Source organism: Amblyomma mixtum, chromosome 2 (assembly GCF_055824585.1).
Source record: "Amblyomma mixtum isolate Tamu chromosome 2, ASM5582458v1, whole genome shotgun sequence".
Lineage (NCBI taxonomy): Eukaryota > Metazoa > Arthropoda > Arachnida > Ixodida > Ixodidae > Amblyomma > Amblyomma mixtum.
Genome location: NC_143013.1, coordinates 244,728,955 through 244,745,000, shown reverse-complemented (window position 1 = coordinate 244,745,000; position 16,046 = coordinate 244,728,955). Strand labels below are relative to the sequence as shown.

General features: G+C 49.9%; 1 protein-coding gene across 1 annotated transcript in view; it reads left to right on the top strand.

Annotated features, from left to right (window-relative positions):
- LOC149363294 (glutathione hydrolase 1 proenzyme-like) overlaps window positions 1–15,837 on the top strand; it is an 86,903-nt gene extending 71,066 nt beyond the window's left edge. Inside the window, exons 12-13 of the mRNA XM_089573439.1 lie at window positions 11,922–12,029; window positions 15,672–15,837. Coding sequence (XP_089429565.1) covers window positions 11,922–12,029; window positions 15,672–15,821 — 258 coding nt within the window. The 3' untranslated portion in view covers window positions 15,822–15,837. The remainder of the gene's footprint in view (window positions 1–11,921; window positions 12,030–15,671) is intronic.
- Window positions 15,838–16,046: the final 209 nt, after the last annotated feature.

Sequence of the window (16,046 nt, the reverse complement as noted above, 5' to 3'; positions counted from 1 at the left end):
TCCCCTTATTTCGCCGTTGTCTGTCTGTCCGTCTGAAGCCTGTTTTGCAGCAGACTGCCAGGCTGCTCACCTGCACACCGAGTGGTGGGCAGGTAACCAGGTGTGTATATATATATATATATATATATATATATATATATATATATATATATATATATATATATATATAGTCGGGAACCAGGCGTGGTAGGAAGGTTCCCGGGGATCTGCGAATGGAGAGCATGACCTATTCCGCACATATGGACATCAGCCCGTTCTCGCAATATATATACGAGGTCTGTTAGAAAAGTATCCGACTTTATTTTTTTTTCCGAACACCTGATGGATATGAAACAAGCGCGCTTGCATCAGGCGACCTTGAACCTTCATGCGCATGCACGAATTTTTTCCCGCCTGCCGATAGCGTCAGTCGCTGGGACGCAGCATTTGAGTGAGGCAGGGCGCAGTGCAGTCGTCGGTTTTTTATTGCAAGGAAAATGGCGGAGTGAAAGGAGCAGCGCTACTGCATCAAATTTTGCCATAAACTGGGCGACAGCCAAGTGGAAACCATTCGAAATATTCAGACGGCTTTCGGTGACGATGCTATGAGCAGCACACAGATTAAGCAGTGGTACAATTGATTTAAAGATGGCCGCACATCGGTGGAGAACGAGCCAGGCTGCAACCGGCCACCAACATGCCAAAATGACCAGGTCATTGCCGAACTGAACGCTATGGTGATGCGGGACCGTCGCGTGACTATCCGAGAAATTGAGGAAGAGGTGGACATGAGCAATTTCTCCGAACATTCTATTATCACCGAAGATTTGGCCATGGAGAGAGTTGCGGCGAAATTCGTGCCGAAGCTGCTCACGGTGGAGCAAAATCAGCTTCGTGTTGAAGTCTCACAGGACATGCTGGATTCCGCAAACAGGGACCCCGACTACATCAACATCATAATCACTGGTGACGAGTCTTGGGTGTACAGGTACGACCTTGAAACCAGATCCCAGTCGTCACAGTGGAAACATTCCACGTCACCAAGACTTAAGAAGGCCCGCCAAGTGCGCAGCAATGTGAAAGTGATGCTGACTGCTTTCTTTGACACCCTCTGTGTGGCAGACCCCGAGTACGCACTCCACAGGGTCAAACAATGACCAAAGAGTACTACAGAGATGTCCTCCGTTGCCTACGTGATGCTGTGGGGCGGAAGAACCCGAAGCTGAGGTCAACAGGAAATTGGCGCACCCATCGCGACAATGCTCCTGCACATTCCTCGCACTCGATTCAGATTTTTTGGCGAAAAACCAGCCTCCTGTAGTTCAACAGACTCCTTACTGTCCTGATATGGCCCCTGCGACTTCTGGCTGGTTCCCAAAATTAAAAGGCTATTGAAAGGAGCGCGATTTTAGACAAGGAAGAACATTATGGCTGCAACGACAGCTGAGCTAAACTCCATTCCGAAAGGGGCTTTTTCGGAATACTTCGCACAATGGCAGCACCGCTGGGAGAAGTGTGTGGAGTCCCAAGTAGACTACTTTGAAGGTGACTAGGTTTGGAACGCTCCAGTTATGCAAGTTTTTTTTTCTACGGCCGAAGGTCGGATACTTTTCTAACAGACCTCGTATATATATATATAGACCTATATATCAAATCAAATCTTTATTTCCATCGGTGCTACAGATGGAGGGCTACGGAAAAAAAGCTGCCACTTGGCAACTTGACGAGTCCGCAGCCCCAAATATAAGGCAGCGTGTAGACAGCACCAGATAATGAAAAAACAATAAACAAATCAAGACACTTCATCAGTGCAGAACAAAGAAAGAAAGTCCTGAGCTAGGTAAAACAAAGATCAGAATAGATAAAATCAGGTTAGTCAATCGGCAAACATGTCTCTAAGTTTAAGAGTGGAACAACTAAATAAATCAAAATTCAGTGACTGATAGTAGTTTAACAGAGATGGCAAAGAATAACACAATCGCTCCATACCAGAATTCAAGCGTGGTACAGCAACCTTCCAGTTTTCTCCATGTCTAGTCTGATAACATTTAGCATTTCCTTCTAAATGTGCCAAGGCATCCAGGCTGTGAATATTTTTTTTCACTTCATATTTAAACCGAGCACTCAAACGTTAACGGTATAGCTTGTGGGCTGTGATAACATGAGCACTGTGAAAAAATTCTGCAGTAGTTGCATTGTAGCCAGCATTGTACACGTGACGTAGATACCGTTTTTGCATATGGAATATTTTTTGTGTGTTAGAGAATGTAGTTGTGCCCCACACAAGCTGGCAGTAGTTGACGTGTGAACAGAAAAGAGAATTATAGACCAATATTTTTGTTTTAGTAGAAAGCATATATCGGAGACGACCAACTACACCGGTTATTCGAGCAAGTTTCACTAATACAAAATTCACATGAGATTCCCAGGACATATTGGCAGTGAATATCACACCAAGACATTTGAAATGGTCAACAATGTCAACAGGATGAGAGTTTAAAACAATATCAGCATGAGGAGGAACAGGTTTATTTTTCGGCCGGAAGACAACTGCTTTTGTTTTATTTTCGTTAATCTTCATGTAATTGGATGAGGACCATTGCTGCAGTTACCAGAAAAAAATATTACCAGAAAAAATATGCTAGTATCATCTGCATATATAATAAATTTGGCGTTCCGGTTAATGTTAACAATGTCATTAATATACAGGTTAAATAGCAAGGGGCCCAATATGCTGCCCTGTGGGACACCACAAAGCAGTGGCAGGACTGGTGATCGCGAGTTGTTTATTTGGACTACTTGACATCGATGGGATAAATATGATTGTAATAACTGTAATCCACACCCTCGTATACCGTAAAAGTCCAACTTCTGCAGCAGAACATCATGGTTCACCAAGTCGAATGCCTTGGAAAAATCGACAAATATATATATATATATATATATATATATATATATTGTAGTGTGCCAACTGTGACAGGTTCCGCTACCGCCATGCGCCGACACTACGCTGCACCTGACGACGACGAAGTTATGCGCCGACACTACGCTGCGCCTGACGACGACGAAGTTGCCCCGCTCTCTTGGTGCTGGCTACGCCCGTCTACGCTGCCAGATCCTGCACGGCGGTTCGGTCTCTTGAGGACGCCTAATAAACGCACCCCTACAATTGGTGCAGGTGCTGGGTACGTCCCCTACCAACCTGGAACTCCGGAGCCGTACGCTGCCGCCTGTGTCAACCATGCCAGATGAGACTGCCCCAACACCGGCGGCCAATTCAACCACCGTCATTTGTTCTGGCGCCATCCGGCAGCGTGACCCTGCCCTCTTCAGTGGCACTGCCGACCAAGATGTTGACGACTGGTTGTCATCGTATGAGCGAGTGAGCAGCTATAACAAGTGGGATGACACTATCAAGCTGAGTAACGTCATCTTTTATCTCACGGGCGTGGCGAACCTCTGGTTTCGAAACCATGAGGCGGACATACCCACTTGGCCCGTATTTAAGAAGAGTTTTGCGGAAGTGTTCAGCCGCCCTACGGTGCGCAAGCTCCGTGCCGAACAGCGCTTACAGGACCGCGCTCAACACACCGACGAGACCTTCACGAGTTACATTGAGGACATCGTTGACGTCTGCAAACGTGTCAACGCCGCCATGCCAGAAGCGGACAAGATCCACCACATCCTCAAAGGCATCGCTGACGACGCATTTCAGATGCTCCTCGCGAAAAATCCCACCACCGTCAGTGAGGTTATTAAGCTTTGCCAGAGCTACGACGAGCTCCGCAAGCAGCGTGCTTCTACACGGCGTGCCGGTGTCTGCGACGAGGCCCTCTCCACACTGGCCCTGGGTGGTACTACTCCTGAGGACTCCCCTCTCCTCAACCAAATCAAAGCCTTCGTTCGTGAAGAGGTCGCTCGCCAGCTGTCCCTCATATCAGATATTCAAGACCCCGCCCGCCAAGTTCCTGACTCGACCCCGTCTTTGGCTCCTACCATTCGCCGTGTCGTGCAGGACCAAGTCGCTGATCTGCTACCGTCCAGCCCTGTGCTCCCGCCTGTGACAGCACCCCTGACGTACGCCCAAGCGGTGGCCAGGTCACGACATACGCCGGCACCCGATTCCTACCAGGCCGCCCCTTCTTTCCGTCCTCCGCCTCCGTCTGAGCCCCCGTCTCAAGCTCTGTTCTCAAGGGTTCGCCCACATCTTACGAATCCCTGGCGTACTGCGGACAACCGACCCATCTGTTACGCCTGTGGTCTGCCCGGCCATGTCGCGCGGCTTTGCCGCCAGCGCCTTCCGTCTTCTCGACCTGATCTGCGCTCCTACCCGTACGATGCCGAACTATCCTCGCCGAGAAGGCCACCTGGTCCCCCCTTTGTTTCCCCTGATCGCCAAATTTACACCACTCGCCGATCGCCTTCCCATCGACGCCTTTCCCCTTCTCCGATGCTGCGACGTTCTAGCTCCGCGCTTGAGGGAAACTAACAGCCGCAGTTCCGGGGGCAAGAACTGCGCTTGTTTCGAACTCCTCAAGTCCTCCGTGTCGTCCCGCTAATGTAATCGTAGTGTTGTTGGAAGGTGTCAAGGTTCTCGCCCTCGTCGACACGGGCGCTGCAGTATCTGTTATAAGTGAAGCTCTCTGCCGCCTACTCCGCAAAGTGACTACCCCACTTTCTGACTTTTCGCTTCGCACCGCCTCATCACAGCGCATTCATCCCTCAGCCGCATGTACGGCCCGTGTCCTCATTCAAGATGTTTTGTACACCATCGAGTTTATTGTGCTGTCTCACTGCTCACACGACATCATCCTGGGATGTGACTTCCTTTCGACTCATCGTGCCGTTATTGACTGCGCTCGAGCTGAAATTGCTTTTTCTCCGCTGTGTGACGCTTCCTTTTGCGACGTACCTACGCAGTCTGCCAAACTTGTGGTCGCGACTGATACCGACATTCCTCTGTTTTCTGCTGCCCTCGTACCCCTCTCCTGTGCCGGCGTCACTCATTCAAATATTTTCTTCACGCCTTCCGAAACCGCTTCCCGCCGTCCCTGCCTCCTGCTTCCCTCTGCTGTTCTGACGATCGACCACGGACAAAGTGCAATTTACGTTTCGAACCCATCTTCGTGCCCGTCAGCAGTGCTCCGAGGTGAATGCCTCGGGCGTATTGAAGAACTTGATTCCTGCCTTCCCTACCCTATTCTTGATACCACCGCTTCCTTCGATGTCGATATGCTCAGCTCTTGTGATGTTAAGAATGATCCACCGCCGTCCGACGTCTTCCACCGTGCCATTGACGCCGACCTTCCACCCGCGCTACGTGATCAACTCGTCGCCCTCCTCCAGCGCTTCAGTTCTTCTTTCGATCTTCCTCAGACTGCCTTGGGCCGTATGTCTGTCGTTGCGCACACCATCGACACCGGTACACACACCCCTCTTCGCCAGCGCCCCTATCGTGTCTCGGCTTCTGAGCGCCGCGTCATTTCTGATCACGTGGATGACATGCTCCGTCGGGGTGTCATACAGCCCTCCCACAGTCCCTCGGCGTGTCCTGTTGTGTTGGTAAAAAAGAAAGATGGTTCCATCAGGTTCTGTGTTGATTACCGCCGGCTCAACAACATCACACGCAAGGACGTCTATTCACTGCCACGAATCGATGACGCCCTGGACTGCTTGCAGGGAATGACGCCCTGGACTGCTTGCAGGGAGCTGAGTATTTCTCCTCGCTGGATTTTAGGTCGGGCTACTGGCAGGTACCCATGGCTGACGCTGATCGCTCAAAAACTGCCTTCATAACGCCTGACGGCTTATATGAGTTCAACGTCATGCCGTTTGGCCTTTGCAACGCCCCGGCAACTTTCGAACGCCTGATGGACACTATCCTTAGAGTTGTCTTCGCTATCTCGATGACATCGTCGTCTTTTCTGCGGACTTTCCTTCGCATCTCATCCGCCTGGAGCGCGTTCTGACTTGTCTTACTGACGCTGGGCTCCAGATGAATTTGAAAAAGTGCCGCTTTGCTGCCCGACACCTCACCATTTTAGGACATGTAGTCTCTAAAGACGACATACTTCCGGACCCCGCCAAACTTCGTGCAGTTGCCGAATTTCCGAAGCCCACCTCACTGAAGCAGCTCCGTAGCTTCGTTGGCCTTTGCTCGTACTTCCGTCGCTTCATCTTGAATTTCGCCTCGATCATCGCTCCTCTGACCCAGCTACTCGCAGGCAGCTCCAACCTCTCCGCTTGGACGCCTGCTTGCGATGACGCCTTCGACACCTTGCGCCGCCTTTTGGTTTCGCCTCCTATCCTGCGCCACTTTGACCCGACTGCGCCTACTGAGATCCACACTGATGCCAGCGGTGTTGGACTGGGTGCCGTTCTCACCCAACGCAAACCTGGCTTCCGTGAATATGTGGTCGCCTACGCCAGTAGGGCCTTTAGCAAAGCGGTGGCCAACTATTCTGTTACCGAACGAGAATGTTTGGCCATCATTTGGGCCATTGGAAAATTTCGTCCCTATGTCTACGGTCGCCCGTTCTGTATAGTAACCGACCACCATGCCCTGCGCTGGCGGGCCTCTCTCAAAGACCCGTCAGGCCGCCTAGCTCGCTGGGCTCAGCGATTGCAGGAGTATGACATTCATGTCATTTACCGCTCTGGCCTCAAGCATAATGACGCGGACGCTCTTTCCCGCTCGCCGCTACCTAGTGCTTCATCGCCTGCTCTTGTGTCTGCTTACGACTTGTCCTCGCTTGCCACTGCCGACATGTCCACCGAGCAGCGGAAAGACCCTTGGATCGCCACTCTTATTAACTTCCTTTCGAGTCCTACGACTGATAATTCGTCCCCTTCCCTCTTACGTCAAGCCCGTCACTTTTCTATTCGGGACGGTCTCCTCTATCGTCGTAATTACCTGTTCGACGGACGCAAATGGCTTCTAGTGATCCCCCGCCATCTACGCACCGACATTTGCGCCGCTTTCCATGCGGACCCCCAGTGTGCCCACGGCGGCGTGTTGAAAACCTACACGCGCCTGCGTCTTCGATTCTACTGGCGTGGCATGAACCGCTTTGTTCGCCACTTTGTGCGATCTTGCCCATCCTGTCAACGGCGTAAATGTCCGCCTAACACCTCGCTTGCTCCACTGCAGCCGTTACCCTGCCCTGCCCGCCCGTTTCACCGCGTTGGCATAGACCTCTACGGCCCCCTCCCTCCCACTCCCGCTGGTCACCGCTGGATTATCGTGGCCGTGGATCATTTCACACGTTATGCTGAAACGTCTCCATTACCATCTGCCTCCGCCCGCTACGTGGCTTCCTTTCTTCTAAAGAACCTGATTCTTCACCATGGTGCTCCTCAAGAACTGCTCAGCGACCGTGGACGCGTATTCCTGTCTGACGCCCTTGAGGCCCTCCTCAAGGAATGCCGCATTATCCATCGAACCGCTTCGTCTTACCACCCTCAGACCAACGGCCTGACCGAGCGTTTCAACCGAACCCTCAGCGACATGCTGTCCATGTACGTCGACGCCAACCACTCCAACTGGGACCAAGTTCTTCCCTTCGTCACCTACGCATATAACACTGCGACACAAACCACGACTGGATTCTCTCCCTTCTTTCTTCTGTACGGCCGCGAGCCCGCCTGCACGATGGATACTCTTCTTCGCTACCGGCCCGACATTTCCGAGTCCACGCCACTCTCCGACGCTGCCAGGTACGCCTAAGAATGCCGTCAGCTTGCTCGCTCGTTTACCACGCAGACCCAGTGGCAGCAAAAACATGACCGGGACACTTCCGCGGCCTCTACCTCCTACCCTGCCGACTCCCTTGTGTGGCTCTGGGTGCCTCCCACAACTCCCGGCCTTTCGCGGAAACTGCTGCATCGGTATCATGGTCCATACCGGGTTCTCAAGCAAATCTCTCAGGTCAATTACATTGTTGAGCCCGTTGCACCCGCTGCGGACTTGCGTCGCCGTGGCCGCGAAACCGTCCGCGTACACCGACTGAAGCCGTATTACGACCCCTCGGTTCTTCCTTCCCCTTAAGACGCCAGGCTGGCTCCTTTTCGCCAGGGGGAAACTGTAGTGTGCCAACTGTGACAGGTTCCGCTACCGCCATGCGCCGACACTACGCTGCACCTGACGACGACGAAGTTATGCGCCGACACTACGCTGCGCCTGACGACGACGAAGTTGCCCCGCTCTCTTGGTGCTGGCTACGCCCGTCTACGCTGCCAGATCCTGCATGGCGGTTCGGTCTCTTGAGGACGCCTAAGAAACGCACCCCTACAATATATATATATATATATATATATATATATATATATATATATAGCCCATCTAACGCAGGTGCTGCCATTGGTGGCATTTCGGTTGCGACACAGGTATATATATATATATATATATATATATATATATATATATATATATATATATATATATATATATATACCTGTATATATATACCTGTATGTATACCTGTATATATATATATATATATACACACACACACCTGTGTAGCAACCCAAATGCCACCGATGGCAGCACCTGCCTTGCAAGGGCAGTGGCGCATCGCTTCACCGCTGCACCACTGCGCCAGGAGGAGTGGTAGGAAGGTTCCCGGGGATCTGCGAATGGAGAGCATGACCGATTCCGCACATATGGACATCAGCCCGTTTTCGCTATCCGAAGAAATGCAATCGGTGAACACTGGAGGAGGAGGAAGAACATTTATTTCCGCCGAATATGGCGCGGCAGCCACCTCCGGTCCGCACGCAGGCGTCCCGGGAGGCAGTCAGTCCCACAGCTGCCGGAGGACATCCAATCCCGTCTAAGAGATGAGGTCTTCAGCCTCGACCGCCAGGTGGACGGCGAAGCGCTGAGTTTTTTCGTCGGAGCTTCTCAGCGTGGTCTCCCATTCATCGCTAGTTTTAATCGCGTTGCGCCCTGGGGCACGAACGCATCTCCATATTATGTGGTGTAATGTTGCCACGTGGCCGCAACAAGTCGGTTACAAATTTCGGTTTCCGCACCGTCTCTCTTCCGCCCTCTGGCACCCGTCCAACTCCTCCACAGGGGCGAGAAGAAATTTCGAGCTTGCAGTTACTTCTCCAGTCGTACGACTCCTTTTTACTCAGGGATCTATCCGGTGGCGGATATACGAGGGGGTACCCAAAAGAAACCGGACTAAATTTTTTGGTCGGCAAAGCTTCTGTGGTACCGCGTTTTGCCACCAGGAGCGCATAGAGCGAACATTCTAGAGTCAGTAAGCCGAGTGCCGTCGTTGAAGGAGGTCAGACTAGTTTAGGCAGAATTTTAGAGTGACGACTGTTTTGTGTGAACGTCGTTTTTGCAATGGCTGATTTTCGTGAACAGCGTGCGCCGGTGAAATGCTAATTTTTGCTCGGAAAAAGTTGAATGGAAACTCTTGAAATATTCAGAAAGACGTACAAGGACGATGCTATGGGGACAACTCAAGTGTTCCTGAATCGAATCCTGAATCAATGTAACAATCATGCCAATGGAAACCTTCAAATTCACCTCGCCTCAAGAAAGCTCGTCAGGTGAAACCAAACCTCAAAACAATGCTGATTTGTTTTTTCGACGTGAGAGGAGTCGTCCATTGAGAATTTGTTCCGCAGGGTCAGAAGTTAGCCAGGCTTTCTACTTGGATGTTTTTTGAAAAGATTGGGCAACAGTGCGCGGTGGAAGCGGCCAGATTTGTGGCGGTCGGGTGACTGGTTTTTCCATCATGGCAATGCCCCTGCTCACGCAGCCCTGTCTCTACGACAATTTTCGACCAAAAATGGCATGACCCCTATTCCTCAACCCCCATACTCTCCCGACCTTGCCCAGTGCTACTTTCTTTGTTTCCTAGAATGAAAAAAATAGGTGAATGGAAAGCTATTCGCTGATGTTGCTGAGGTGAAGAAAAAAACGACGGAGGCACTGTCAAGCATTACAAAAGATGAATTTAAACAATGTTTTGAAGAATGTAATGAAAGATTCGACAAGCGTATCATTGCAAGTGGGGAATACTTTGAGGGAGATTGAAGGTCTGTGCTTAAAATGTGAACAAATAAGTTCAAACAAAAATAAGTCCGGTTTCTTTTGGGTACCCCCTCGTATCCTCCGGTCTTTCTTCAGATTTTCGGTTACATTCGTAAACGTACCAATAGTTTCTTTGATTTTAGATGATGTTGTGGAGGCGTCCGCAGCACTCCGAGGTAGCGAGGAGCGGGCGAGCATGTGGGCAGCCTCGTTGCCGGCGAGACCGGCGTGTGCTGGGGTCCAGATTATAGTCACGCTTTCGGCGAGAGACGAATAGTTCATAATTTTGGCAGCACGATTGCTGACTCTTCCCTTGCTAAAATTCCTAACCGCCGCTTTGCTATCGCTGACGACGTGTTTCCTGCCTGGTCTTGCAATGGCAATGGCTATTCCAATCTCCTCCGCCTCTACCGGCGGTAGATCTTGGTTTCTTTCGATTCCTATGGCGATCCCGGTGTCTAATAGGGCGACTGAGGTTACGCCGACTTCTTTCCAGATCGCTGCATCGGTGTAGGCGACCGATCCCGGCGGGAGTTTGTCCAGTTGGTTAACGAGGTGCTTAGCTCTGCTTTTCCTCCTCCCCTCGTCGTGTACGGGGTGCATGTTCTTCGGTATGGGCGAGACGTATAGATGCTTTCTGATTTCTCGATCTATGCTTTCCCTGACACATTCGTCTTCCCCGGGCGCTAGTAGGTTTACCCAGTCGAGGATTTGTCTACCTGCCGTCGTTCCCCCGAGTCGATCTCTCTCGGATATCTGGAATGCCTCAGCCAGCTCTTTCCACTCATTATGCAACCGCATTTTCTCTAGAATGTCGTTAGAAGTAGTTGTGAGGAGCCCTAGAGCGCACTTCGTGGATCTCTTAATTATGGTGTTTTTTTCCCGTTCTTCGCTCTTGTTGATATTTAAGAATGGAGTCGCGTAGCGGATTCTGCTCGTGGCAAAAAGCTTGTACGAGTCTGAGTTTACTAGCCTAAGTGAGGCCGCTCCCTCTGTTGGACGTCTTCTTAAAAACTCTGACTACGAACTCCGCCTGGTCTTTTAATTTCTTAATCAGGGTTTTGTTACTACCCCTGCGGTTGATAATCATACCTAATATTCTAATTTCATCTACTTTCGGGACCTCGTTCCCGTTGACTTTAATTTTGATATCTGGAGTTATCTTCCCGCTACTGCTGGTCATTACCAGGTGCTCCGATGTTTCTGGCGAACAGTATAGACCTACGTCCTCTGCGTGTTTGCTGATTATATCTGCTGCCTCTTGGAGCGTGGATGTGATGTACGAGTCGTTCCCTTCGCAGATCCAGACGGTCACACCGTCCGCGTAGATGCTTAGCTTTAAGTCATCGAGATGCCCAAGCTTACGGGGGAGCTTCCTCATTACGATGTTAAAAAGGAAGGGTGGGAGCACAACCCCCTGCGGAGTGCCTCTATTGCCCAGCGGGAACTCCTCCGATGTTAAGCCCTGAAAGCTGCGTGTCTCGCAGGAATAATCTAATGTAGTTGTAGGTTCTTTCGCCTACTCCTAGCTCAGCGAGCCCGTCGAGAATGGCGTCGTGAATGACGTTGTCGAAAGCTTGCTTGGGATCTAAGCCTAGAATGGCTTTCGTATTTTTTTCCTGAAGTCGCTGACTACATCGTTATGTAGTCTGAGCATGGTGTCTTGCGTACAGCGGCATTGAGTGCATTCAAAATTGGTGAACACTGGATCTGAACACCGAAACCGAACTGCTAGCACACCTAATTCGCATTTGGCCTAACCATGCAAATCAACCGTCATTTGTTCGGGAAATAAGCGCCACGAAATTTCCGCTAAACACAACTTTCGTACTGCATGCACTTTGCTCCGATAGACGCTGCAGCGGACGCTACGTTTTTTTTTTCCTCGCAGCTTCTGGGCTGCTTACAGGGCATCCAGGCTTCCGTCTGCGTCCGAGAAAAAGAGAGAATGGCACCCGTATTCCCAGCAGGCACGGACGACACGGTTAAGGATATCCAGGTACGTAGTGTCCGCATCCGTTCAGACCTCGCGTGAACACTGAGCGGGTTTGCCAGCAGTCCACTAAATAGGGGTTTCTTTTTCCATATGTTTTGCTGGCCAGTGAAAGTTGCCGGAACTCGGACAGGCTCTGGGGACAATGCATTGCGCTATGGGCAGCTTGATGGCATTTGCACCACTCGAGACGGAGGTCGGGAGAAGGCTTTGTAAAAAAAAAACAAAACAAAAAACAAAACACAACACCCCATTTAGAAAGAGCAAATATCGTGACCAATTCAGTTATTCCTGTTCAATTAAACCGTGAAACTGTAAGTACTGAAAAACGCAGTTTGCGTATTTTCAGTGCCATGATATGCAGTATACACTTTAAAGGACAGACGTGGGTTCGATTCCGGCCGTGGCAGCCGAATTTCGATGAAGGCAAAATTCTAGAGGCCCGTGTACAGTGCGGTGTCAGCGCACGTTAAAGAACTCCAGGTGGTCGAAATTTTCAGAGCCCTTCACTGCGGCGTCCCTCATGGCCTGAGTCACTTTAGGGCGTTAAACTCCCTTAAACCAAATTAAACCTAAATTTAAAGGACAATTCTGGAGGATTTTTTAGCTATTTTGAGTTGATAGTCATACCACATTCCCTAGATTCCCTTTTTTCCGGTGCCACAAGCCATGGAACCTACTTAAATGAAAGCGAAAACAGCAAACTCAAACTCAGTCCGTGGCGAGGGACGGCGCCTCGCGTAGCGCAGGTTCGACGTCACAAACAATACCAAAAAAGCATTCGTACGAACGGTGAATGGCTGAAACAGCGAATGAAAAGGATGAATCCATTCATGAAAACCCGAGCCGGTATTTATAGACAAACTCAGCCAATTCTGTATCGCTAAGACCCTATATGCGGGATATCATCGCGGGAGGATTTGAGATTTCATACTGGAGCTCGTAATATAACTTACGGTCAGTTAAAGAGTTGGCGATGATGAATAAAACCGCGAAATACGCGTCTGTCAAGCCGCCATAGTTTTCAAGATATGCCTATATGGAGCTCTCGATCCCGTACATGAGTTGATCATTTAAAGGTGTGCTGTGTACTTCTGGCCTAATTTTTTTTCTTTTATGCGTTTATACTTACCTTCTACCATTTCAGTCGCATTTCCGTATTAATATACGGACCTTGGCTAATCAAATTCAGTTGAGGATTCAGTGTCCTCTCATGTGCCTATCGTTCTTCTCGGTACGCCTTTCGCGCTGCCTTATGAACAATGACTATAGCTTGACGCTGACGCAATATCATCTTAGAAATAAAAGGGGTGAGATGCACGACGCGGCAGAGGAAGACCCCCCCTTAGCGGGGTGCCGTGTTTGTGATGATTTGTAGAGGAGCGGGAAATTCCACCAGCAGCTCGCAATGTCAGACAGAGGATACGAAGGAGGATGCCAGAGCGCAGAACACAGCTCTCGTACGCGAGAGGTCACTGACCTGCACTCTCCTTCCTTTCACGAAGCGAACACCGGGACTCCTCCAATTAAGTAACTGATATTACGGCAACACGTGCGCAGCATACATGCGCGATAGATTCAGTTCCTCTTTGCTGTACGGGTGTAGTGTGCACCCGCAGTACACCAGGCTTAGAATAATGTGACCAATGATATCCGGGCGGAAAAAAAAATTGTGGCTACAGAACAGCTTGCAGCGATTTTAGGTGCACTAAGATCTTAGAGCCCACTGTAGGAGAACACAATATTTTATAGCGAAAGCTTTATTCACCTCGTCGAGCCAAGGTCATCGGCGTGGTACATTTGACCTTCAAGTGGAGGTTTGTGAGCTGCAGATGTAGCACGTGACTCGCCACCGCTGCGCCAGTCGTGTGCACGTGACTAAGCACGTGACTCGCTGTTCGCTTCAAAGGGAGACTGTGCCGCTCTCGCGTGCTACACACTGCCGCCTCGAAGTTTCTCGATATGGATGAAGTGAGTCGGCGGGGACAGTCTACGCCGTCGGGACGGTTTCGTGCTGAGTCTGATCATCCGGCTCACGTTGCCAATCATGCTCAGTATTTAGCTTAGAGGTAGTGAAGTTAAACGTACCAATCTAGCAGCAGAGACCGACAAAGAACGGGAGCGTCGACTGGCTCAACGGTTGTTAAAGGATGCCGAAAGGCGGCAGCGATGAGCTGTGGAGGCAGTCGCTGCTGCTTCTGCCTCCGCCAGCCAATACTTCAGTGATGGACGAAGATTTTGAGTCTAACCTGGCTACAGTGTTCTCGAAGGCTAAACACTGTAACCTGACTTAGTAACGCAGCATAACAAAGCTTTCGCTTGCATACCGGGCTTAGCCGAGCTAAGCCGCAGCCATTTTTGTATGGGTGGAGGTATTTTGCTGCGTTTTTGACGTCTGCACAGTTACCCCTATGATGCCCGCCGTACACCACGTATGACGCAGATTTCCCAGACAAAGAAATCTAAAATTTCGGCTGGTGTGCCGAGATACTAGATGATGACTCATTTAAAAATATGCTATTTCTGTATTTCGCCGCCCGAAAAAAATTTATTCGGATGCAGGCGCGCAAGAAAATTCACTTCTGCGTACTCTTGCTACTTTTTCTGCTCGTATTTATGTCAGGCTATGTCCCCCCAGGCTTCTATGATTTTCAGCAAGTTGTTTTGCCTGACTGCACAGCGAACTGGCATTTACTAACGTTTGATCGAGGACTCAACCCGTCTGTGCACGTACGAGCACTTTACCGTTCTTTGTCAAACACGAAATTGGTTGAATGTGATATTTTTTATCTTTGCAGTAATGCTTTTCTTTGTTAATATTCCAGCTTCATGCTCAAATTTCTGTAATACGAACGCCAGTAAAGACGAAATTCTTGAAGTTAGAACTTTTTCGTCATTTTCATTACCAAGGCTGACTAAGATTTTCCAAGGCGGAACTCAAGTTCAACGCCATGCTTAGACAAGTAGAGCCTATGAGGCTATGCAGCAGCAGAAATGAGAGTAGAGATTGTCCAGAGCACAAGCAGTGCATATCGAAGCTGCTGCGAAGTTCTCTATTTTAGAACACTGTTGGCGGGACACAAGTGATCGCAAGCTTCTGAGAACCGAAGGTTCTGCACATTCTTTACGAGAACCGTTCCGGCAAGACGTAGACTGTCCCCTGATAAGTTTTGGCTGTAGTACACGCCGAAAGTGCATCTTAAAGTGGTATACATCTGCTGCTCATCGTGTAGAGGCTTCTTTACGAGAACCACTTCGGCGTGATGCAAGCCATTGCTTGATATCAGAGTTTGGACGGCAGACATACGTCTCAAGTGCATCTTGTCATAGTATACATAATCTGTTAACTGTGTACAGCACCTGCGCGAGTCTTTAGCTAATTCAGGCTAATTGTCGTGGCGTTTTCTCGTAAAGATTCTCTATTCTTATTGTGGAAGGGGCCAAGGGTAAAGGAGAAATGACTGGCGGACACTGCGCCAGGAGGCCGCGTTCGCTATTCAACACGTCTGCTATTCGCTTCGCCGCATGACAACTTTAGTTAAAATAATTTTCGATGCATTCACAAACACAGCTAACGCAATGGGCGAGCTGTTTCTGTCAGCCTGTATCGGTGGGTTCAGCAAAGCGTCATTCATTATTTTTTTGCAGCCCACTGCCAGCGGAATATTTGCCAAAAAGCCATTTGTGTCCTGGCTGGCTCCGAGCGACAATGTGCACTGCGACGGAAGTAGCGGCGGAGGGACGGTGACCGTGGATGAAAAGATGGAGGCTTATGAGAAAATCAAAGACGACAATTAAATATTCACTCTCTGGTCGCGCGTTGGGACGGCTGCATTTTGGATGTTCGAAAAAGTCGATACGGTGCATATCATGCATTAACCTCTAGGCGTGCACAGACTGCTACCACCTTTTCCAACTTTACCCTCCATTTTGGACAAAATTTCACAATTACAACTCGTAGTTTACACTCCCGATTTAACGACCGAGGGAGACTACGCTAAGGTATAGACTCGGGTCATTGAG